General features: G+C 41.7%; 1 protein-coding gene across 1 annotated transcript in view; it reads right to left on the reverse strand.

The window, feature by feature from the left end:
• Window positions 1-5,142: 5,142 nt before the first annotated feature.
• The window catches only part of HIF1A (hypoxia inducible factor 1 subunit alpha), a 47,645-nt gene continuing 27,923 nt past the window's right edge, over window positions 5,143-24,864 (reverse strand). Inside the window, exons 6-15 of the mRNA XM_070942478.1 lie at window positions 23,177-23,379; window positions 20,182-20,288; window positions 19,185-19,332; window positions 18,242-18,462; window positions 17,806-18,089; window positions 16,832-16,957; window positions 15,592-16,004; window positions 12,869-12,977; window positions 8,524-8,650; window positions 5,143-7,137 (exon numbers count right to left, since the gene is read on the reverse strand). Of these exons, the coding sequence (XP_070798579.1) occupies window positions 6,986-7,137; window positions 8,524-8,650; window positions 12,869-12,977; window positions 15,592-16,004; window positions 16,832-16,957; window positions 17,806-18,089; window positions 18,242-18,462; window positions 19,185-19,332; window positions 20,182-20,288; window positions 23,177-23,379 (1,890 nt within the window). The 3' untranslated portion in view covers window positions 5,143-6,985. The remainder of the gene's footprint in view (window positions 7,138-8,523; window positions 8,651-12,868; window positions 12,978-15,591; window positions 16,005-16,831; window positions 16,958-17,805; window positions 18,090-18,241; window positions 18,463-19,184; window positions 19,333-20,181; window positions 20,289-23,176; window positions 23,380-24,864) is intronic.

Here is a 24,864-nt window from a genome sequence, read left to right on the forward strand (position 1 = left end):
GAAGTGACTCCAAGACCGAGGGGCCCATAGGGGGAAGGCTACATCTCTTTCACCGCCAATGGGCCCGGTCAACATCGGACTCGTGGGTAAGGCGCACCATCTCATTGGGATTATCAATAGAATTTGCAGGGCTGCCGCCTCAGCGCTTCGTGCGGTGCCCGGTCCCACAGTCCTCCGAGCTACAAGCTCTAATGTCCCAAGAATTAAAGCATCTGCGAGAGATCAGAGCCATAGAGTCAGTACCACCAGCCCACCAGGGCTCCGGGTTCTATTCAAGCCTGTTCTTAGTCCCCAAGAACTCGGGAGGATGGAGGGCCATTCTGAACCTAAAGAAGTTGAACCTGTCGGTGCACTATCACAGGTTCAAAATGCACTCGCTACAGTCTATTCTAATGGGGGTGAGACGGGGGGACCTCCTCCAGTCAGTCGACCTTCGAGAAGCCTACCTCCACGTCCCTATCCACCCGGACCACAGACAGTACCTGAGGTTCGAATACGGAGGCCAACACTTTCAGTACCGTGCCATGCCCTTCGGGCTATCGTCGGCTCCCCGCACCTTCACCAAGCTAGTGGCGGTGGTGGCAGCCAGGCTTCGAACCATCCCGGTCCGAATTCTCTGTTACTTGGACGACATCCTGATACTCTCATCGTCTCACGACCAAGCGGCCAGGGACTCACACCTAGTCCTCGAAGCTTTTCGAAACCACGGTTTCACAATCAACCTCGAGAAGAGTCACCTTCAACCGTCCACACGGATTCTCCACCTAGGCGCAGTGATAGACTCCGCCAGGGGCCAGGTCTTCTTATCCCCGGACAGGGTCCAGAGTCTCCAGCAACTGACCCTTCAGATTCTGTCAGGAAGGAGGGCCTCTCTTCTGCAACTATCATGCCTACTGGGAAAGATGGTCTCCTGCTTCGGCATCGTGCCGTGGGCACGCAAACATTCGAGGGCCCTCCAGTGGTTTCTCCTCCCGTTCCAACGTTCGGGGAGGTCCAACTCCAAACACAAGGTTCAACTCCCCACCAGGGTGCGTCTCTCCCTCAGATGGTGGACTTCCACCGCACTCCTCAAGGGGTCAGAGTTCCTAGACCCGGACAGATTGATCCTCACCACAGATGCAAGCCTGCGGGGGTGGGGAGCACACCTGCACAACGGGGTGGCACAGGGCCAGTGGTCCAGAGCCGAGCAGCACAGCAGCATCAACCTGCTGGAACTCCGGGCGATCAGATTAGCACTACGCCACTTCCAGGCCACGCTGCAGGGCCGGCACGTGCTGGTCCTGACGGACAACATCTCGGCCAAGGCGCACGTAAACAGAGAGGGAGGCACAAGATCCCGCTCCCTGATGCTGGAATCAGAGGCCCTATTCGAGTGGGCAGAGAAACACCTGCTATCGATCAAAGCAGACCACATCTCGGGGTCGGCCAATGTAAGAGCAGACTGGCTCAGTCGAACAACAATAGACCAGGCAGAGTGGCAACTCCACCCTCGCCTCTTCAGCAAGCTAACCTCCAAATTCGGGAGACCAGGGGTGGACCTATTTGCGTCTCCAACCAACGCCCAACTCCCTCGTTTCGTGTCTCGGTACCCGACACCACAAGCAGAGGACCACGACGCCCTCCATTGCAAGTGGCCGACGGGACTTCTGTATGCCTTCCCTCCGGTCCCGTTGATCCCTCGCCTGATTCGAAAGTTACTGGCAGAGAAGGCCGACCTGCTCCTGGTGGCTCCAAACTGGCCTCGAAGGCCGTGGTTCGCAGACCTGGTGGCCCTGTCGGTGGAGCAACCATGGGTGATTCCACCCCATCAGATTGTACTATGCCAAGGCGAGGTCAACCACCCAGAGCCTCAGTGGCTCCAATTAGCCGTCTGGCACTTGAGCGGGTCATCCTAAAGAAGGACAATCTACCTGACAGCGTAGTCAGCACTATTCAGGCGGCCAGACGCCCGTCAACAACTCGTATCTACGAGGCCTCCTGGAGGGCCTTCTGCAGCTGGAGTGCCGTACACCATGTGGACCCCACCAGGGCCACGATTCAAGACATTCTATTGTTCCTGCAGTCAGGGTTAGACAAGGGGCTGGCCCCAGCGACCCTAAGGCGTCAGACCGCAGCCCTATCGACGGTCGTCTCCTGCGCTCCATACCGGACTTTGTCACATCACCCGCGTATCAGGGAGTTCCTGCACGGGGCAACAAACTTGCACCCACCAACGGTACACCGTTACCCATCTTGGGATCTGTCTCTAGTACTACAGGCCCTGACAGGCCCTCCCTTCGAACCACTAGACTTAGCCACCCTCAAGCACCTAACTCTCAAGGTGACCTTCCTCCTAGCAATCACCTCAGCAAGGCGAGTATCAGAATTAGCAGCACTGTCCGTGCGTAAAGACCTCTGCATTTTCAAATCCTCTTCGGTGGTCCTCCGGCTGGACCCGACCTTCATCCCAAAAGTGAACTCCTGGTTCCACCGAGCCCAGGAACTTATTCTGCCGGACTTCTGCCCGTCACCAAAGGACCACAGGGAGAAGCGCTGGCACACCCTTGATGTCCGGCGAGCGATCCAGACGTACATACGCAGAACGGCAACCTTCCGTCGCACAGAAGCCCTCCTGGTCTCTTTCAACCCGGCGTCCATGGGCCAGAAGATTTCAGCTCCCACGGTTAGCAGATGGATCAGAGCTTGCATAGAGCTATCTTATGACCTGAACTCCAAGCCTCTACCGGCCAACATTCTTCCACACTCAACTAGGAGCGCGGCCACCTCGGCAGCCTGGGCCACTCAGGCCTCTGTTGCCGACATCTGCAGAGCAGCAACCTGGTCCTCTGTGTCGCCTTTCATCCGGCACTACAAGATCGACACCTACGATTCAGCCGAGGCGGCATTCGGTCGCCGGGTGCTCCAGCGGGTCGCGACTGGAATGGACCCAGCGGGCAGTCAGCCCCCCACCCTGGAGATTTAAGCTTGGGTATATCCCATTCCTGGATAGTGGGAGCAGCGCACAGGAAAATGGACGTTGTCTTACCTGAACGTCCCTTTTCTGGGCGCTGCGTACACTATCCAGTCCCGCCCGTACATTTGGGCTTCCTGCCCGGTGGGAATTTTCCCCGTTTTCTCAGTTTGAACATGTTGAATATTGTTGTTAATAAAGTTAGGGTTATTAATTCATCATGGTCGTGTCACTGGTAGTCCTTTTCGCCACACCTTCGCTCAGACTGGGGAATCATGGGAGTGGGGGTGTGGCTAGGCAGAGGGGAAAGAGGAAGTCCTTATTTTTAGTATTTTTTAACACTCAGTTGTTTGCCAAAGGCTGAAGCATTAACCCATTCCTGGATAGTGTACGCAGCGCCCAGAAAAGGGACGTTCAGGTAAGACAACGTCCATTCTGGTTCTACTCTCCAGGATGACAAAACAAGTCCACTTCCTTCTCTATTTGGCAGCCCTTTAGATGGCTATCATATCTCCTTACAGTCACAAATGAAGCATAACCAGTTCCTTTAACTGTTCCTCCTAGATTAGAACATGGTTACTACGTTCCTCACTACCTTGATAATCACATTGATGTCCACGCTATAGCACATTAAAATGAATGACCAGGTAGAATAGAATAAGTACTTCTCATAATCTGGATAATAAATCCCCGTTAATACACCCCAAAAAGAGTTTTGGGGTCTTTGGCAGCTGCCTAACCCTATTACTGTATTTTTTTGGACTATAAGATGCAGTTTTTCCACCCCCAAAAGTGGGTAGAAATGTCTGTGTGTTTTATAGAATGAATATTGCAGCCGGGGGGAGAGGGGTTGGTGCGGCACTGATCAGCTGTTCTAGGTGGTGTGGATCACTGCTGCTGCATATTGCCGCTGCCACCACCCGTTCGTGGCTATCAGTAGCAAACGGGCCACGGAGGCAGAGACAGATTCTTTTTTTCTTGTTTTCCTCCTCTAAAGCTAATGTGTGTCTTATAGTCTGGGGCGTCTTATAGTCCAAAAAATATGGTAGCTGATGTTCAGCTTGTGATACACTAGAGCATCCAGTTATTATTTTTTTTATACTACTTCAAGCCAAAACTTCCCCATCCCAAAATGTGCTTTTCTTTTTTCTGCAGAGAAAGAATTTTCAGTTTTCCCTGCCAAATTTCATACTGTTCCTATTGGTTTACCATTTGTATTTTTTTCTCTCTTCTAAAGTATAGGTAGTTCTCAACTTATGACAACAATTGAGCCCATTTCTGTTAATTGAGTTTTGCCACATTTTATGACCTTTCTTACCACAGTTGTTAAGTGAATCACTACAGTTGATAAGTTAGTAACCTGGTTGTTAAGTGAATCTGGCTTCCCCATTGACTTGCTTGTCAGAAGGTGGTAAAAGGCGATCACATCATCCCAGGATGTTAAAACGGTCATAATTATGAACCAGTTGCCAAGCATCTGAATTTTGATCACATGATATGGGAATGCTGCAAAAGTTTTAACTGTGAAAAATCATGTCACTTTTTCCAGTGCCGTTGTAACTTTATATGGTCACTAAATGAACTGTTGTAAGTCAAGGTCTATCTGTATTAAACATTCCTTCTAGTTCTGTACCACCTGAACATTTTACAATAATCTCCCCCAGCCCCTTAATTAAGATCCTTAATAAAAATGTTGATCAGCATAGTGCCTGAGGAAGAGCCTTCTGACACGCTACTCAATACTATCTTCAAAGTGATACAATTTATGAGTATTGTTTAGGGGCAGTCATTCAACCAATTATGAATCCATCTATCAATCTCATATGACCAATATTCTACCATTTTATTAATAAGGATGTAAGGAGACTTTGTTGAGGTCAAGATATGCTGTACCTGAGGAAAAAACCTGTTTCCCTCTACAAGGGGTGATTATATCCAAAAATAGAACTTTATAACAATACTGTAAGGGATTATGGCACGGGTGTCAAACTGGATCTGTTGAAGGAGACATATTCAGAATTGCACTATAAGAATCATGCATGCCTTGAGAATTTTTCTAACATTCTGGGATGAACATGTGCTTATCAGAGCTGTAACACCCATTCTTACAATACTGCTCAACATACTATCAAAAATTTCATGGCAAGATTACTTTGATTTCTGAGCAAAAAAATTACAGCACACACTGGAAATTCACTATCATCTGCAGATACAATCCTTTGTTACAGGCCTGGTCCACATAGTTTATTGATGTAATAAAACAATACAGTTAGTGTCATATCCAACCACAAAAAGAAAAAAAAAAGAATGAGTAGGTAGAATTTATTGTACAGCATGTAGAAAGAAAGATGTTTTGTGACTTATTTCCTAAATAAAAAAAAAAATCAAAGTATATTCAGCATTACTGAAAGCTATGTTTAATGGGGTGGGGGCGGGTCTGATGTTAATAGCAACAAGGTACTTAAAATCCAAAGCACTGAATTATTAGCAAGCAACAATGATGAAACAAGATAACTTTACTAAAAAAACAACATGGTTTATGATTTTGTCTGAAATATCACCTCTACCAAACAAAGTAATGGGAACATTTAAGCTGTTATTGGTATATTAGTATTAGCATGTACTGTCACAGCTATGAGCTAGGGAGAATTTTGAGTTGGTCAAAAACTTTAACATCGAAAATGGATTGTTTTTCAAATGAAATAAAATTTCTTAATATAAATAACAACAAGCTGCCCTGCTGGATCAGACCAAAGGTCCATCCAACCCAATCAGATGCTTCTAGAAAGTTCATAAACAAAGCATGAAAACAAAACCCTCTCCCAGCAAACTGTTAGGAGACACCTTGTCTTCAACACAGATGACCCTAAGACCATGTCTATTTTTTTTTTAAGAAAAAGACATCTTTTGGAAAACCATTTCTAAAATGGCCATGTTGTGGCAGTGAATTCGTTTATTTGCAGAAAAATAAGAATTTAAAAAAGAAAAACAAATGATTTTCAACTGGTCTGAAGATCAAACTTATTTAGTGGGCCAATTTCAAAAACTCCAAAAGGAAGGGGGGAAAAAACCCCTTCTATCCATCTGTTCCACAAATATTTGCATGAGATTCCATTATCTACTCCAATAATCTTTTTTCCTAACCTGAAAGTCTCCAGATGTTGCTAGCCTCACATGCGCAACTTGTTTCCCCCTAATCCTACTTTAATATTAAAACACAGTTATTTAGGAGCATCTTGAAATACAACATAACAAAAATATAGCACTACTCCAAAATTTCTACATAATTTCACATGTAATTAACATAAAAGAGAAACAAAAAAGAAAAAAAAATGTTCATATTAAAAACTAGTTTTATAAACGCACAATATTGCATGAGGAACTGCTGGTATTTTGTTTATTTTCATAAGAAAATAGATTGTGCGACTGGCTACAAATGCACTGCTGCAAAGCAATATTTTTTTTTAAAAAAGGTAAAGTAAAAATTTATTCAAACATTAGAGATAACAGCACAAGGTGCCTTCAAGTATGCCTACAACCACATGATAGAAAGCTTAGACGAATTTATTGTGGCAATGTATCATCAGATAAAAATTCTTCAGTGACAAAACTCCTAGCCAAAATAAAATATAAATAGTTTTTGAAAAGGTGCCTACTTCAAAGCTGTCATTATGAGTTATGTTCTAAATTTAACTGACTTGAACTGTTTATGTACCAAAAATGCATTCATTAGCCGAGTTAGTGAAAGAGAGAGAGAGAGAGAGAGAGAGAGAGAGAGAGAGAAAGAAAGAAAGAAGAAAGAAAGAAAGAAAGAAAGAAAGAAAGAAAGAAAGAAAGAAAGAACGAACTCATTATGTAAGAAATTGTCCAAAATAGAAAGAGGATCAGATACAAACTAACTGAATTAGTGCAGTATTTCTAGCCAGGCTTCTAAAATCAGATATAGAAAATATAAATACACTGCTTTTAGGTGATAAATCACCAATGTCCAAGAAAACAGAACAATTATGAAGAGGGAGGTACAGGAAGAGAAGCTCAGTTGATCTGATCCAGGGCTCTGAACAACTCTTCACCTTGTAACAAGTTTCGGTTGCCTTGTATAGGAGCATTGACTTCACAATCATAGCTGGTAAGCTGTGGAAGTCCCTTCTCATCCATTGACTGCCCTAGAAGTTTACTTGCTATATCTACAAGGAAAAAGAAAATGAATGTTACTTGTACAGCATTCTGGAGCAACTAACTGAACAAATAAATAGACAAGTCACCTGTCATCTGTTAAGAGAATTTAGCTATGAGTATCTGATAACAAGGCTAAATGTAATGTTTCAATTTTACAGGGCAGCAGAGAACAGGTAAAACCCGGGGTCCTCGGTGTGGGACAAAGCCTTTCTCCTGACTGTGTGAATGATCGGTTAGATAATGCCCAGCTGATAATGCATTTTATTTTTTATTTTATCTATTTTATTTATTTTATTGTAAGTTGCCTATAGTCATGCAAAAGTGCAATGGGAGGCTATATATATTGAATACATTAAGGTGAAGTATCCTTAAAAAATAAAACAGAATTATTGGGCCTATGGAAATATATCCTTTAAAAAAATAATATTTAACACAATATTAAATAAAAGGAGTAGCTGAATTAAGATGTACTCTTGCTCAGAAGAGAAACGGTGAAAGGAAATACTAAGTTATGCAACTACACATCTGTACATTTTTTTTAGCCCCCCCCCCCACCCCTGGACAATTAGACATTCTTCCCAACTAAATAATGGGAGAGTCCTATCTATCATTTTTATTATCTAAGAATGCCTCTGACATCTCTATGGGTTCAGAGACATTACTGGAAATAAGTAACAATGCACAAGGATATGCTATACAGCCGTGATGGCGAACCTATGGCACGCATGCCACAGGTGGCATGCAGAGCCCTCTGCTGGCACGTGAGTCGCCACCCAGCTGATTTTTGGGATGCATGCGGGGTGGGGCACATGAAGGAGACGTGTGTGCATGCGTGGGTGGTTGTGCATGCATGCGTGGGGGCACGGGGTCATGCACACGTGCAGGTGCAGGAAGGAGTTTGGGGGGGTGGGAGGCTGCAGGGAGGCCTACTAGGCCCAAAATGGGGCGGGGGGTCACATGCTCATGCGTGGGGGGAGCATGGGAGTCATGTGTACATGCGTGGGGGGGCGCATTGCATTATGGGTACCGGCACATGAAGAGAAAAAGGTTAGCCATCACTAATATACAGCATGGGAGGAGGGTGTCCCCAATTACTTTTTAAGAAGCAAGGTTGCTGTGTTCTCAAATCCTATGGAATGATATCACTTAGTGTTATTTCACATTATCAAAGTTCCCCTTATCCTATGATCCAATCCATTTCATTCCTTTCCACAATATACATATTAAAATAGAATTCCTCTAATAGACAGCCCAATATCAATAGCTTGGGCCTTCATACCATTCCCAATTTGTATTAATATTAATTAAATATTTTATAATTATACAGGTGTTTACATGAGAAAAGGAGAAGGGATTGACAGATTTGACTATGTTAGCATTACACAGACACTAACCTGATGGTAATAAAATTACAGTCTTCTCCGCCACCTCATTCTGTCCGTTTGATCTGCATCCTTTTACACGTTTCCAAGCCAGTGATATATTTGTTCCAGGAGGCCCCGATTGTGCCAATAGTGTGCCCTTAAAAATATATACACACTTTTTAAAATGTAACCACAGAGCTTCTACTCAAAAATATTACAGAAATGAAAAAAAAAATGTACTCATTTAAAAGATGTTCTGAAGAGAAAGTGATCTCTGATAGCAGGGGAGAATCCTGGGTACGACTAGGCCTGCACTAGGCCTCCCATGTTTTTCCCCACCTGAGTCACTCCATGCTCTACCTAATGACCCACGCATTCGTTTAACAAACACATTGAGGAAAGCAGGGTCAGGGAGATTATTAATTATTCACTTCATTTGACATAGTCCTTGACTTCCAACATGAATGGGCGTGTTGGAAGTCGTAAGTCGAGGACTACCTATCTCTAGATACTATCTAGATGTATCTAGAACGCATCTGCAAGGAAGGCTACTACTTTTCTGGGCAATTAATTGCATTACTGAATTGCTCTTGGCCTTTTTTTTTAACATTCAATCCGAATCTGTTTTCTAGTAGATTCAAACCATTCGTCCATAAAGCTAATCAAATCCAGCTTCTTCTTTTTCTTTTCCCTGGGCTGTTTCTAGTTGCTTGTTCGAGTTTGTTCACATTTTCAAATCTGGTTCACTTTCACTGAATTATTTTTAAAACTATTTTGCTCAGAAATGGACCTGGTATTCAAGGTGAGTTCTGACAAAACTATAGAGTAGAATAATTTCTTTCATGAGTTGAAATTGTACTATTGTTGCTTATTATGATTTGTAAGATTTCTATACAAGAGACTCCAATACTTGTTTTCTTTGCAGCCATGTCACCCTGCTGCCTCATTATCTTAATTTTTGTATAGTCCACACTTAATTAGCTATAGTCGGCATGCAATGGGTAAAATGCTTTGCTGATGTTAGTACAGGTAATCCTCAACTTAAGACCACACTTCAGCTCAAAATTTATGTTGCTAAGTGAGAAATTTGTTAAGTGAGTTATGCCTCATTTTACAACTTTTGTTGCCAAATTTGCTAAGTGAATCACAACAGTTGTTAAATTAATAACATGATTGTTAAGTAAATCTGGTTTCTCCATTGACTTGGCTTGTCAGAAGGTTGCAAAAGGTGTTCACATGACCCTAGGACCATGATGGTGAACCTATGGCACGCGTGCCACAGATGGCACACGTAGCCATATCAGTGGGCATGCCAGCTCAGCTCTGGCGTGCATGCATGCGCTGGCCAGCTCATTTTCGGGCCTTCTGGGCCCACCAGAAGTAGGGAAACAGGCTGTTTCCTGCCTCTGGAGGGCCTGGGGGAGTGGGTGAGGGGAAGGCCCATTTTTCTTTCTTATCTGGCTCCAGATCCTCTATGCATCTGCTGAGGGTGAAAACAGCCTTTCTCACTCCCTCGGAGGCCCTCCAAAGGCCTGAAACGGTCCATTTCCCAACTCCCGGTGGGACAGGAAGTGACTTTTTTGCTGTCAGCCTCCAGAGTCTCCTAGAGAGGCTCTGGAGGCTGGGGACAGCAAAAAACATAACTTCCTGTCCCACCGGGAGTTGGGAAATGGACCGTTTCAGGCCTCCGAGGGAGTGAGAAAGGCTGTTTTTGCCCTTCCCAGATAAATAGAGAGGATCTGAAACCAGGTAAGAAAGAAAAATGGGCCTACCGGGCTATTGCATGCCAGGAGGGGGAGGGGTTGCACGCGCATGCACAGGGCGCATAGAATTATTGGTGTGGGCACGCGCGCGCATGAACCTCCCCCGCCCCCCCTCCTGGCACGTGATGGCAAAAAGGTTAGCCATCACTGCCCTAGGACATAAATATGAGTCAGTTGTCAAGCATCCACATATGAATGGATCCACATGTGTGGATGTCAAGCATCCACATACGAGGGGATGAGTTGCGGTGATGCACTGGTTAGAATGCAGTACTGCAGGCTGACTGCCAGCTGCCTGCAATTTGGCAGTTCAAATCTCACCAGGCTAAAGGCTGACTCAGCCTTCCATCCTTCTGAGGTTGGTAAAATGAGGACCTAGATTGTTGGGGGCAATAGGCTGACTCTGTAAACCGCTTAGAGAGGACTGTAAAGTACTGTGAAGCGGTATATAATGGTGATGGGGGCTACTCGGCGCTCCCATGTAACACCTCTCCTGCGCGAGTTGCACTGGCTCCCAGTGGTCTTCTGGGTGCGCTTCAAGGTATTGGTTACCACCTTTAGAGCGCTCCATGGCTTAGGACCCTGGTATTTACAAGACCACCTTCTGCCGCCGGTAGCCTCCCACCGACCAGTACGCTCCCACAGAGAGGGGCTCCTTGGTGCCATCGGCCAAACAATGTTGGCTGGCGGCCCCCGGGGGAGAGCCTTCTCTGGGGGGGGGGCGCCTACCCTCTGGAACGAGCTGCCCCTGGAGATACGGCAGATCCCAGATCTGCGCACTTTCTGCCGTGCCTTAAAGACGTTTCTGTTTCATCAAGCCGGGCTGACCTGACCTAACTTTTTTAATTGTTTTAATTTTAAATTGTTAAATTATGGGTTTTAATATAGGGGTGTTTTAACTGTGGGCCAAATTAATTTAATTGGATTTTAATATTGTTTTAAATTTTGTATTTTCTGTATTTTATCTGCTGGCTGTTCACTGCCCCGAGTCCTTCGGGAGAAGGGCGGTATACAAATACAATAAGCATAACATAACAAACATATAAGTCTAAGTGCTATTGCTATCCAAATGTACATCACTTAACCATGGGGATGCTGCAATGATCATAAGTGTGAAAAATGGTCATAAATCACTTTTTTCAGTGCCATTGTAACGTCAGGCACTAAGTGATCTATTCTAAGTCGAGGACTACCTGAATATCTTCAGTATTCCAACAATCTATTAAAGATATTACTTATCAAAAGTTATCTGATCCGGAACCATGTGTTTCAGATTGTGCATGCTTGGAAGTTAACCAGTTTTGTTCTGTATCAGGACGGGGATGATTCTGATAAACTACCATTTGTCCTTTGAAGGGAGGGTATAACAATACCCTCTTTGCAAAGCAAACCTACTCTTGTGACCTAGAGCAATTGGTAGTAGGGTCACCAATCACAATTTTATACAATTGTTGTTGGAAGTTGCAGAGTGCAAATTAAAATACATAAATATTTTCTAAAAGATCAGTAGAAGTAAATAAAATAGCAGATTATTAAATATAAAGAATAGAATACTTAAAATTTACATGGATAAAGCCAATTAACTAAATTATAAAACTACAATATGAATAAAATAATATCATAGTGTACTAAGCTACTAAGTGTGTATTTGTGTCTATGTATAACCTATTGTGATCAGTTACAAGTGAGATGTAACATAAAAAACAAGACACCCTGCCTTCTTCCACTTTGATACCCTTAGAAGTTCTCCTATCTTAGAAGTCTCTGTTGTGGCCCCGCCCTCTGAGCCTGTCCCATCGGAGGAAGAAAGCTCCGAGCATGAGGAAGAGGAGTCAGCCAGGCCTCCCTCTCCAGGCCCCTCCCCTCTGGCACTGTCTCAGGTGCCGGCCGAGGGAGAGGAGATTAACAGGGAGACAGGTGGCTCGGATGAGAGCGGAGGAGAAACATCATTCCTGGACGCACGCCTCTGAAGGCGTGATAAACGATTGCAGCAGCTCAGGAGGTGTGCTAGGGATTAGAACTGAGTCACTGGACCACACCCCAGAGACTATATAATAGAGGGTGGTGGCCAGTGATCCCTGTGACGAACAAAAGTAAACCTTGGATAGTCACTAAAACCTCGTCCGGAACTGCTGAGAGAAATATTATTCTGATTGGACTTTTTGTACGCTAAGTATCTTATCTTTCTGTTTTGTGGAAATAAACGCACTTGGCAGACGGTGTATAAATCGCTGCCAAGTTGGAGATAAGACCTGGGTGTGTGCCAAAGTGTTTCCTTAACCCTCGGCTGGCTGTGTTTGTGTGTGTGTGTGGACGGGGACAGATCAGTCTCCTATCCCACCACTGAACAAGACTCACTCTGTTTAGCTGAAGCATCAAGGCCATAGTTGTAGTCTATGACTCTGCGAGGCCGTGAGTAATGAAAGATATTGTTAAAGGACAGAAGTAGAAGACTAGAGCTAAGCAGATCTTTCGTTTAGCTGACAACTCTGGGATAAAAATTGCAAAGTTCTTGTGAAATAACAACCTGATGACTCAAGAAAAATACATGTTTAAAGATGCAATACCCAACATTAAAAGAAAGGAGGGGAGAATCTTTTTTAAAAACGTACAATTCCTACTGCCTGGAAAAGCAAGCCGTCCTGCTCCATTTTTCGTTTCCTCTGAATATTATGGAGAGCTATTATCCTTGGACTGATGTCTTCATTCACTTCAGTTGATCTAGTGTGGAATATAAAGCCAGAGGGTTAACAACTGTTCCAGTTCAATTAAAACTAAAGTTTATGAATAATTCAATAGAATAAAATCTAGACTGTTTTCTTTTATAATAATGTTTATGTTAGAATAATGTTATAATAGTGCCTGGAACACACTGCTGATGACATCCTTAAATGAAAAGGACTGAAATTTTCAGCTCAAGGTGTATGTATGTGCATTTTACATGGGCTAGTTGGGGTGAACTTAGGACTTTCAAATTCAAAGAGGCCATCTATGTCAAAATTGAACCACCACCTCCTCAACAGAAGGGGAGGGAAACGACATCATCTGGCATACGTCATCATCTATCTCCAGTCTACAACACAGTCCTTTCAACAGTTCCTAGAAGGCTCCATACCCATTTGCACCACTCAGGTGACCCTGACACAGATAAACCTCCAGGTGACCTTAATGACTTGTTAAAAGAATGCAAATTAACTGTCTGCAAGGAATATAAATCCTTCCATTCCCCAGCATCCAGTCAGAGCTGAAGACGCTTCTTGGATGAGAAGTGAAATGTCTTCAAAGAAAATCCAGCTGCCTCTTGAAAAAGCATCATTGGGACAACAATGACCTGGATGACTGAGAATCTCCACAGACATCCAATCCGCAATATTTTAAAAATACTAAATGTACTTTCAGTATCAAATTTGGCTTAGCTACATCAGAAGACCAATGTTAATTGCTAATTAATTAAAACAGAGCAAGACTAGCCTAGGTGCAATTTTGTTCATGTTTAGTTTGATATGGAAGTAGGGTTTTTTTACATCATTTAGCTTCAGAGGAAAAGACTAGACTAGAGTAGAATAGAATAGAATTTTTTATTGGCCAAGTGTGATTGGACACACAAGGAATTTGTCTTGGTGCATATGCTCTCAGTGTACATAAAAGAAAAGATACGTTCATCAAGAATAGATTAAGCACCTTCATCTAGCAGATTGGGGCTAAAGTATTAGGTCGCAAAACTCAGCTGCACTTCAACTTAATAGATAACTTGGTTAAGGTGCTTCCTTATCTGTGAATAGGAAAAATATTACTATAAGGCAACACTGGGATACTGAGAATAAATATTAGGATAGCTGACTTTTGTGACCCATGGCACTTTAGATTATTTAAAAGCAGCAGTAGGCATATCCATCAAATGACTACAGGTTGTCCTCACTTAATAAACATTTATTCAACATGAGTTTGGAATTACAATGGTGCTGAACAAATGTATGTATCTCAAAGTGATGGCTGCTACAGCACTCCATATTCATGTAATCAAAATTCAGCCCAACTGTATTTACAACTTCAGCATGCACTTCCATCTCCCCCCTACATACCTATTTTCCCCTTTTGGCCACCATCCATTCACTGCCCCTGCCACCCTGCCCTCTGCCGCTCATGTTGTCGTGCAATCTGCCATCTTTTCCCCCTTGCTACCATTTGCCATCTTCTTCTTCCCACTGTTGACAAGGTACTTGCAGCCAGCAGCTGCTCATGAAGGGCCAGGCCAAGTGCAACTTTGTCAAAAGTGGAAGGAAGAAGACAGTGAAGGCAGCAGAGAAGGAGTATAAGATGGAGTTCAAGACAGCCAAAAGGGTATAGGTGTATGGCGGCGGGACGGGGGGGGGGGGGACGACCACGGACACTAAAGCATAGCCTAGAGTAACAGATAGAAGAAATGTGAAATCCTTGGTTAATGACCACAACCAGGACTACTGGAAGTGCTGTTACTAAGTGATATGGTCATATAATGTTTTGCCTAATAATTGAATAACAAAAATAACAGAGTTGGAGTTTGGAGGTCTTCTAGTCCAACTCTCTGCTCAAGCAGGAAACCCTGTATCATGTCAGACAAATGGTGGTCCAATCTCTTCTTAAAAACCTGCGATGTTGGAGCACCCACAACTTCCTTCTGGAGGCAAGTGGTCCTATTGATTAATTGTTCTGTCAGGAAATTTCTCCTTAGTTCTAAGTTGCTTCTCTCCTTGATTAGTTTCCATCCATTGCTTCATGGCCTGCCTTCAGGTCTATGGAGAATAAGTTGATCCTTTCTTTTTTGTGGCAGCCCCTGAGATATTGGAACATTGCTACCATGTCATCCCTAGTCCTTCTTTTCATTAAACTAGACATACCCAGTTCCTGCAATCGTTCCTCATATGTTTTAGCCTCCGGTCCCCTAATGATCTTTGTTGCTCTTCTCTGCACTCTTTCTAGAGTCTCAACATCACTTAGCAATGGAAACTCCTTCCTGTCCCAATAAGGATCCTTAACCAAGGACTACCTGTATCAGAGGAGATTTCCCTGTTTACAAATTAGTTGTCATAGCCAATAGCAAAATACCTTTTTTAACAAAAATAATCTCTTCCCCAGTGATCTTTGATCTTCACTACCGGTAGAAAAATAGATTCCAGCCTAAATGATAGCATTTTGCCCTTATTTTTTAGACAAATTCTAAAAGAAAGACAAGTAGGATCAGGGGGACTTACTAGTGCTTGAAAACATTACTATCCACAGGTTCATCCACTTTTCCATGTTCAAGGGTATAGATCACATGGCTGGTTTTAAGATTTGAACAGATAACTCCATTTACCTGTTACCAAAAGTGACCGTCAACAAGTCGGGTGCTCCTGGACTCATTTGGTCTGTCTGGTCTATTGTGCCTTTTCCTGTTCTGACTGGAGACGAAGTCCGACTTTGGGTTTTAGCATAAGGTGATGCTGGGGCACTGATTATGGGAGCAGGATCTGTGAGTACTTTTGGGTTAATAGGGGCAGGCGTTACAAGCATCTTCGGAGCAGTTTCATGTTTGATTGTCGTGGATTTTATCGTGTCAGTGGCAGATGACTGCACCGGAGTTTGCTGAAAAACTGTCACAGGAGTCGCATCAGAAGAAGAATTTGCAGTATTGCCCTCCAGTGGTGAAAGCTGGTCGAAAGTGCGCAACTGGAAATCATCGTCCATGGGGATATAAGGTGCCAACATTTCCAAATCTAAATCTGTTTCCTGAAAGAAGACGACGATGACATAATTGCATAAACTAACACAGGATTGTAATAAAACTGCTATCAGGCCTGTCAACTTCCAAGAATCTATCAACCTTGCTTTTCCTCCTGCTTCCAAAAGGCTTAGCTGGGAAGACTACTGAAATGTAGATGGTGAGCAACATAGTTTTAGGGGGCTTTTGGGGTTCAGCCACATTAGATTGATAAAATGGCCTTCTCCTTACTTTATATAGATACTACCTATGTGAGGGTTCCAGAAATAAACCTTTATAAGCATCATCCAGACACTAGGATTCTGCAGCATTTCAAATTCTTTCCCCAGCAGGTGTTCCAGGAACCCACAGTTGCACAAATATACCACCTGTCTATAACAGTTTATAGCAGCCATGTAGCCATACCCTTTCCTGAATTGCCAGAAAATTCTGGAAATAAGAAGTACATGGTGACACTGCCATGCACTCAGAAGCATCTTTTTAGAGAATAAATCTGAAGTGCTACGCAGACCATTTGAGGTTTTCTGACTACAATCACTTTAGTCAAAGTATTTTGATTCCTCAAAAATGGATATTTTAGGTGGTTTTTGACTTATGACAATTCAGCAACCACTTGAAGTTCAGCAGGGCTAAATTACTTACATCCATCCATCCATCCATCCATCGTGCCACTCATCTTGCCAATTCCCATACCCGCTCACCTATATCTAGTCAGATAGTAATGAACTTAGTATTCTACCTCAGTATTTGAAAAATTACACCAAGCACTGTAAGTAACACATCATGAATGTGTACATATTAAAATAGAATGAACAAAAAGTTTTAATGTGCTCACCTGCATTGAAAATGGATTTTTCGATTCTGGGTCTATTGCAAAGAGCTTTTCCACCAATTCCAGCTTGAACTCACTTGATATCTCATTATCCACACTGAAGCAATAATCATTAGGAGGACTATTAGGCTGTAAAAATAATCAGCAACTTTATTCAGTAAAACAAGACCAAATTTCAAGTGTACTATCATAATGAATCTGATGTCATAGAAAAAAAGTCTATTTATTGAAATTTTAAATCACTAAGCTCTTATAATTAGGATGAGGCACAATAGATATATAGATTGGAATAATAAAGCTCACACAATCATTTTGACCAGGGGTGAAATTCACTTACCTTCCCTACCGGTTCACAAATGTACGTGCGTGCTCGCTTTGTGTGTGCCATTGTCTGCGCATGGACAAAGCCTTCTGTGCATGCGCACAGGCTTCAAATGTCACAAAAATGCAACGTCATGACGTCCACGTGGGTGGGCGGAGCCTCCCGCAGCCGCTGCTACCGGTTCGCCCAAGCCAGATAGAACCGGATGAATTTCACCCCTGATTTTGACACATAGCTCCTCACATTTTAAAATTGTATTTAAAAACATTCCTAAGGCTTAGGAAACAAGGCTATACTAATAAAAGCAAATTGTCAAATGCAAATTCTGTATCTCAGAATAATTCTTAACTGTCAACAGAAACGAATCAAATGAAGGAGGTTAGTGAATTGTTTTAAACTTTAGCTGAGCAAAACAATTAAAAACTTACTACACTGTTTGGAAAAGAAAAGTGTGAAATAATAGTTTTATTATTTCTAATAAAATGTTTCTAATCGGAATCCTCAGCACAGAGTTCACTAGCAAAGATTCAATCAGTCTTTATTTTTTCCTCACTATCCTCTTCTGATGTTTCCTAGGAAAATGACCAAGGTCGATAATGCATAAAATTTAATACAGAAACAATGGAAAGCTGCAAAAGGTTATTAAATGACAAACCTCAGGTGAGCTTTGGCTAGTGCTTCCATCAGAAGGAGTAGCTGGTTGATCTTGGGTCCTCCGGCTGGAGAAAGTAAGATCTAAGGGCTCCGTGCTGGGCTCCAGTTTGGCCACCGCCTCTCTATTGAGTGCTGGATCAGCACTGCTACAGAGAGGTTTTGTTGTTTCAGAAGCAGATAGTGGGGACATTGCCAAATTTATATTCTGCAGTTTCTCACTGGATGAGGGGAGCATTACGTCATTATACAAAGGAACGTCATCAGACGGTTGTTGTTCATCTGGCTCTATAAATTTTTTTTAAAAAGACATCATCAAACAAAGAAATATTGAGTCACCAATTAAGAGCCAAAAACATCTCTTTTTAAGAAATTCTAATGATCAGCATTTATCGATAATTAGCCTTTTTCTTTAAGTATTTGATTAAATATACACACACCATCGTTGTCAAAATCTAATGCAATTATGGTATCTCCAGCAGCAGGAGCAAGATAGGCTAATGCATCAGGTTCCTTCTTAAGTTTCTCAAAGAGGCTGCTGCTATCTTCCAGATCACTCTTGTTGAGTACTTTCATCATTCCCATCTCAGGAGAATCCACTGGTTTCAACATACGCTCTGTTTGCTGAAGTGAAAAAACCAAGTCCCCCTGAACAATTCCACTGCAAAAAGAATAAAGACAGAAATGATTAAAGAGATATTGAGAGCTGCATGATGCACATTTATTTACAATGTATGTCCCCAATAGTGGGAAAGGTAGAAAGAAAAAGAAGAGGTCAACTAGCAGCAAGATAGATGGACTCAATTACAGTGGTGAGGGTACATCATTGGAAAAAATGATAGACCAGGTTGGGAAAGATCATCCTGAAGAATAACTATATAATCATGGTCACTAAGAGTTGACACTAATTTGATGGCACGTAATCAATCAATAATATCTGCATTGAAGATTAATATGTTATATATAGTATGTATTTCTATCTGAAGGTAGAATATTCCAACAGAATTCTATACATGGACTGGAGAAAAAAAACCTATGAGTGGCACACATGCAGCCTCTTATTTGTTGCAATAACTACATCTATTACAAACCCTGATGCAGGTTCTCAAAGTATAAATAGCACTGTCACAAACAGATATGAAAGCCTATGGGCAATCAGTAGGAAGACAAACTAAAGATTTCATACAGAAATCACCTCAACATAACAAAGAAATGAACAAATATGCTTACAAAGAAATACATACTGAAGAAGTAAATTTTGTTACCAAGGACATTAGCATTACATCAAGCAGACAAATACTCATAATTTCTCTTCAAAAAGCTGGCTTAATATCTGGCTGATTATTTCCACTACCCCCAATAGCATTTACAGACAAAACTTACCTCAAGACATAGTTCACACACACTATACATTGTGGTTGAGAATTTTTAGTATTGTATATGACAGTTGCTTGAGTCTCTACCCAGACATAGCCCCCTTGCCTGGCAAGCATTCGATACTGTCCGGTGGTGACTTGCCCTTTGGCAAACACTGGAAGAAGCAAGAGACCCAAATTATTTATATACTGAAGACTGGGTTGCCCAGTAGGTTGCCAGACACTCACTCAATTCTAATTGGCCTTGCCATTTTTTAAAGCAATTATTTTCAATTAAAATAATGGGTGGCCAGAATACTGCAAAATAAAGTTCTGGCCTCTTAAAACATCTTGATTCCCAAGAATGCTTTTAACATTAATATTTGCAATATTTTCTAAATAAATAATAGTTCTTTAAAAAAAAAATTAAATGGTGATGGGAGCTAGGGTCAGTGTAGGGCATCTGAGTAAGCTAAAGGAGATGGCAAAGAATAAAGGAATGTTTTGATTCACCATGTGCATATATGCTTTGTTCTTCACTATTTTTGAGAATAATTACATGCTTGTTTCTAGTGTGGTCTTTTCCTAGGTATGGGTATTTATGAATCAAAGTAATATGCTGAGGGACCATTTCTGTGAGCATTACCAGTTTGCGTTTAATGAAGTGGATATCCACGGGCACAAATAGGTAATTTATTTTTGTGACTCAGACATTTCCTCTACCTCTTCAGTTACTGGACAAATTACATCCATCTAGCAACAATGACTTTTACTGCATTGCTGTTTTACAATTAGTCACTTGTAAATTTGCCATTTCTTTATGGCAGCAAATCTGTGCCCAAGATTAGCTTTCCAACATTCAAAATATACTCATCCAGAACTTTTGAATTGCTTAGAATTGCACAATAGCATACACAGTATCTGACAAAATGCTGGCATAATGTGTACAAGATTTATGATAAATAGCACAGAATATGTTAATGAAACCTGAATAGCATGCAACTGTCCTGCCTTCATCAACTTACTGTCATGATGTGTTTTGGTCAGATGATCAGAATCCAGTGCATGATAATATTCATATATAGAATGCCCCAGGAGTTCTTCAGGATCATACCCTATTAGTTCTGTAATCCTTTATGCAAAAGGAAAGAAAAAGTAAATTCATGATATCGCTAAAGATTACAGGTACAGTTTATTTGAAAAGTATTGAAAGTTTATTGAAAAAAATATTATCGCAATTTATTATCTGTTTCAACTAAAACAAAAAGCATAATATAAGCTTCGCTAGTAACTATAACATCATCTTGGCTTGGAGCCAAAATGAGCTAGAATGATTCAAGTTTAGGGATTTTGCTTGATTCAAAGCAATTTAGAAAAAAAATCAAAATTAAAAAATATTTACATACTGGTTTTATTTTGCATTTTGGGGATTAATAGAATCATGCCATTTAATGTTTTTAAATACAGTCAGGTCCAGAAATATTGGGACATCGACACAATTCTAACATCTTTGGCTCTATACACCACCACAATGGAGTTGGAATGAAACAAACACAATGTGCGTTAACTGCAGACTGTCAGCTTTAATTTGAGGGTATGTACATCCAACTCAGGTGAACGGTGTAGGACTTATAGCAGTTTGTATATGTGCCTCCCACTTGTTAAGGGACCAAAAGTAATGGGACAATTGGCTTCTCAGCTGTTCCATGGCCAGGTGTGTGATATTCCCTCATTACCCCAATTACAATGTGCAGATAAAAGGCCCAGAGTTCATTTCAAGTGTGCTATTTGCATTTGGAATCTGTTGCTGTCAACTCTCAAGATGAGATCCAAAGAGCTGTCACTATCAGTGAAGCAAGCCATCATTAGGCTGAAGAAACAAAACAAACCCATCAGAGAGATAGCAAGAACATTAGGCATGGCCAAAACAACTGTTTGAAACATTCTCAAAAAGAAGGAATGCACCGGTGAGCTCAGCAACACCAAAAGACCTGGGAGACCATGGAAAACAAGTGTGGTGGATGACCGAAGAATTCTTTCCCTGGTGAAGAAAACACCCTTGGCCAGATCAAGAACACTCTACGGGAGATAGGTGTATGTGTGTCAAAGTCAACAATCAAGAGAAGACTTCACCAGAATGAATACAGAGGGTTCACCACAAGATGTAAACCATTGGTGAGCTTCAAAAACAGGAAGGCCAGATTAGAATTTGCCAAACAACATCTAACAAAGCCTTCACAGTTCTGGAACAAGATCCTATGGACAGATGAGACCAAGATCAACTTGTACCAGAGTGATGAGAAGAGAAGAGTATGGAGAAGGAAAGGAATTGCTCATGATCCTAAGCATACCACCTCATCAGTGAAGCATGGTGGTGGTAGTGTCATGGCGTGGGCATGTATGGCTGCCAATGGAACTGGTTCTCTTGTATTTATTGATGATGTGACTGCTGACAAAAGCAGCAGGATGAATTCTGAAGTGTTTTGGGCAATATTATCTGCTCACATTCAGCCAAATGCTGCAGAACTCATTGGACGGCACTTCACAGTGCAGATGGACAATGACCCAAAGCATACTGCAAAAGCAACCAAAGAGTTTTTGAAGGGACAAAAGTGGAATGTTATGCAATGGCCAAGTCAATCACCTGACCTGAATCCCATTGAGCATGCATTTCACTTGCTGAAGACAAAACTGAAGGGAAAATGCCCCAAGAACAAGCAGGAACTGAAGACAGTTGCAGTAGAGGCCTGGCAGAGCATCACCAGGGATGAAACCCACTGTCTGGTGATGTCTATGCATTTCAGACTTCAGGCTGTGATTGACTGCAAAGGATTTGCAACCAAGTATTAAGAAGGGAAAGTTTGATTTATGATTATTATTCTGTCCCATTACTTTTGGTCCCTTAACAAGTGGGAGGCACATATGCAAACTGCTGTAAGTCCTACACCGTTCACCTAAGTTGGATGTACATACCCTCAAATTAAAGCTGACAGTCTGCAGTTAACGCACATTGTATTTGTTTCATTCCAACTCCATTGTGGTGGTGTATAGAGCCAAAGATGTTAGAATTGTGTCGATGTCCCAATATTTCTGGACCTGACTGTATGCTTCTTCCCAAGTGCATGAAGAGATGTTATAAATAAAATTCCAATGGAAATTACACAGAATGAAATGGAAGTAAACATTGCATTAATTAGACAAACACAGATCACAATGCAAGTCTTACTAGTAGCTACAATATGATCTGTGCTCGGAGACAAAATGAATTAGATAAAATAAAAGTTTGAGGATTGTTGCTTATCTCAAAGAAAAAAACGTAAGCACAAAAACAAAAAATATTTCAGCATTACACCAATTATACATTATACTTTTCCTTTTTAAGAATGCCATCTTTGTCTTTATTAGTTCCATTCCCCAATCTGGGGCCTCCAGATGTGCTGAACTGTAAATCCTATTGTTCCAAGCTAGCATGCCTAAGACTGTTGCTTGAGATTGGAGAAATGGTCCAACACATCTGAAGAACACCAGACTAGGGAATGCCAAATTTAAAATTATTTCAGCCACTTGATGGCAGTGTTACACAGAGCAAGGAAATGAAACACCACAGAACTCAGAGAAAGCAGAAGTAGTTTTTTCTAAAATGAAAAAAAAAAATCTATTACTGTAACGGTAATGTAACTGTTGCTTTAGCCTTAATATACAGTAAATTTAAAACAGGATCTTTATTTATTTTTTTATCATTTAAAAACATTTTAGAAAATGGAAAGCAGAACTGAAATCATTTTGCATCCTCATTGTTCAGAATTGAAAATTATGAAACTGAAGTTATAAAACAGAAGGATGCACATGAATTTACATCATCATTTAACTAATTCTCTCCCTTAACTTTTAACAAATAAATGCAGTAAAATGGCACAGTATGCCATCGGCAAACAGGTGAGTATGATCATTCAAAGGGAATCCATTTTGGAAGTGGAGGAGAGTGAGGTATGCATTGGCATTGTTGTCCACAGGCTTTACCTTTCATCACAATAGGAAAATTTCATGTCAAGGCTATGGCGGCTGAGGAACGTTTTACTATCCAATGGGACTTCAATATTTGATGGATGAGGTATAGGCTCACAAATTAATACCAAACACGTCATGGGAGGCTTTTTACAACCGCACACAGTCTGATTGTTGCAATTCTCATAAACGCGGATATGACCTGTACAGTGAAGTACCTGAATGTTGAAAAGAAAGAAAGAAATTTGTTTATCTGCCACCTGATACAGAAACACAGAAGCAATCTCAAGCGCCATTTATTCATATTACAAAGTCATTTATTTAACTGGCAGCTGAATTAGGGATTAGTTTGGGCAAAAGTAGCCAAAAGAAGCTTGTTCCTCACTATAGTCAATAGAGCAGTCCTGTTTCCCATTGTTTCTGGACCTACATTTGCACTGCTAATCTGCAGCACTAAAGGATGATTGTTTCATCTTCAAGTAATTAAATAAGTTAAGTGAAATTAACCACTATGTCCACCAGCACTAGCAAGTAGGTTTCACTGAAAACGATTTGAATTGTTTAAAACAAATGCCAAAATAAAGTTCAGAGCTATATAGTTTTGGTCTGGTTGCCTATATATTGCGCAAAGAACTCAAATCAACAGAAAAAGATCCATATTGCTCCGGTTTTCTCTCTTGAAATGGTCCCTGGGTTGATGTATGATTGAGCAATTACCATTGAAAGGAAGACAATTTTTGCAGCGGGCAAAGAGGTTGTGGTTTGTAATATACATAAAGCATACCAATGTCTATGAACTATTTCATCCCAGGTTAATTAATTTGTTAATGAGATTTATCAGCACCTGAAACCTAACAGATTCTAGTTGGTTAATCAATATTATAATTAATCAAAACTTACAAAATCCAAAATCTATTTCCACAACTTAAAATTAATGAGCTAATATTTGTTTGGTATGGTGCCAATAGTTATAATTAATTCTCTCAAAGACCTTTGGGAAGAGCCAATTTTTCATCTGCTTCTTGGAAGGCCATGAGGGTGGGAGCAAACTAAAGGGGAGCTCTTACAGAGAACACCCTCCCCTCCTGCCTTACCTCTTTAGTAGCTAAGGATCCTTAGCAGATGCTTCGTATTTTTCCATGCAGAATGTGCAGAAACTATTGGGGAACACTGGTGTCTAAGACGTCCAGGGCCTGCACCATATAGTACTTTATATGCAGTGACAAGCAGCTTGAATTGAACTCGGAAACCTAGTAGTAACCAATGTAGCTCCCACAGCTGAAGTGTAACATGTAACAAGAGTTCAGGAAGAGCCCTAGATTGTGGCCCTGCTCTTTTCTGAGAAACAGGACCACATCAAGAACTAAAAAAGTCTATTCAAACATGCCTAGATTGGGTTGAATCTGTTTTTCTCCATCCAGATCTAGACTGTCAGAGGTCTAGATAATTCATACTCTCCAGAGTCCTCTGCAACTATGACCCCATCATTTTAATCCCTGAGAAAAAACAAGATGAATGATAAGGCTGTTGTTGTCCAATCTCGCTGGATCCAGGCCTGGCCTCTTCGTTGGAGAACAGACCAGTGTGTCTTGTTAGTTCCCCATCCCTTAACAAACTGCTGTCTGCAGCCAGAATCCAAATTCCAGGTTGCAGAGGACTTTACTTCCTCACAATCACAATCTCCCAGGTACCGCACAAGACAT

The sequence above is a fragment of the Pituophis catenifer genome, unplaced genomic scaffold, assembly GCF_029215685.1.
Source record: "Pituophis catenifer annectens isolate HBS135680 unplaced genomic scaffold, rPitCat1.0.hap2 SCAF_1, whole genome shotgun sequence".
In the NCBI taxonomy this organism is placed as follows: Eukaryota; Metazoa; Chordata; class Lepidosauria; order Squamata; family Colubridae; genus Pituophis; species Pituophis catenifer.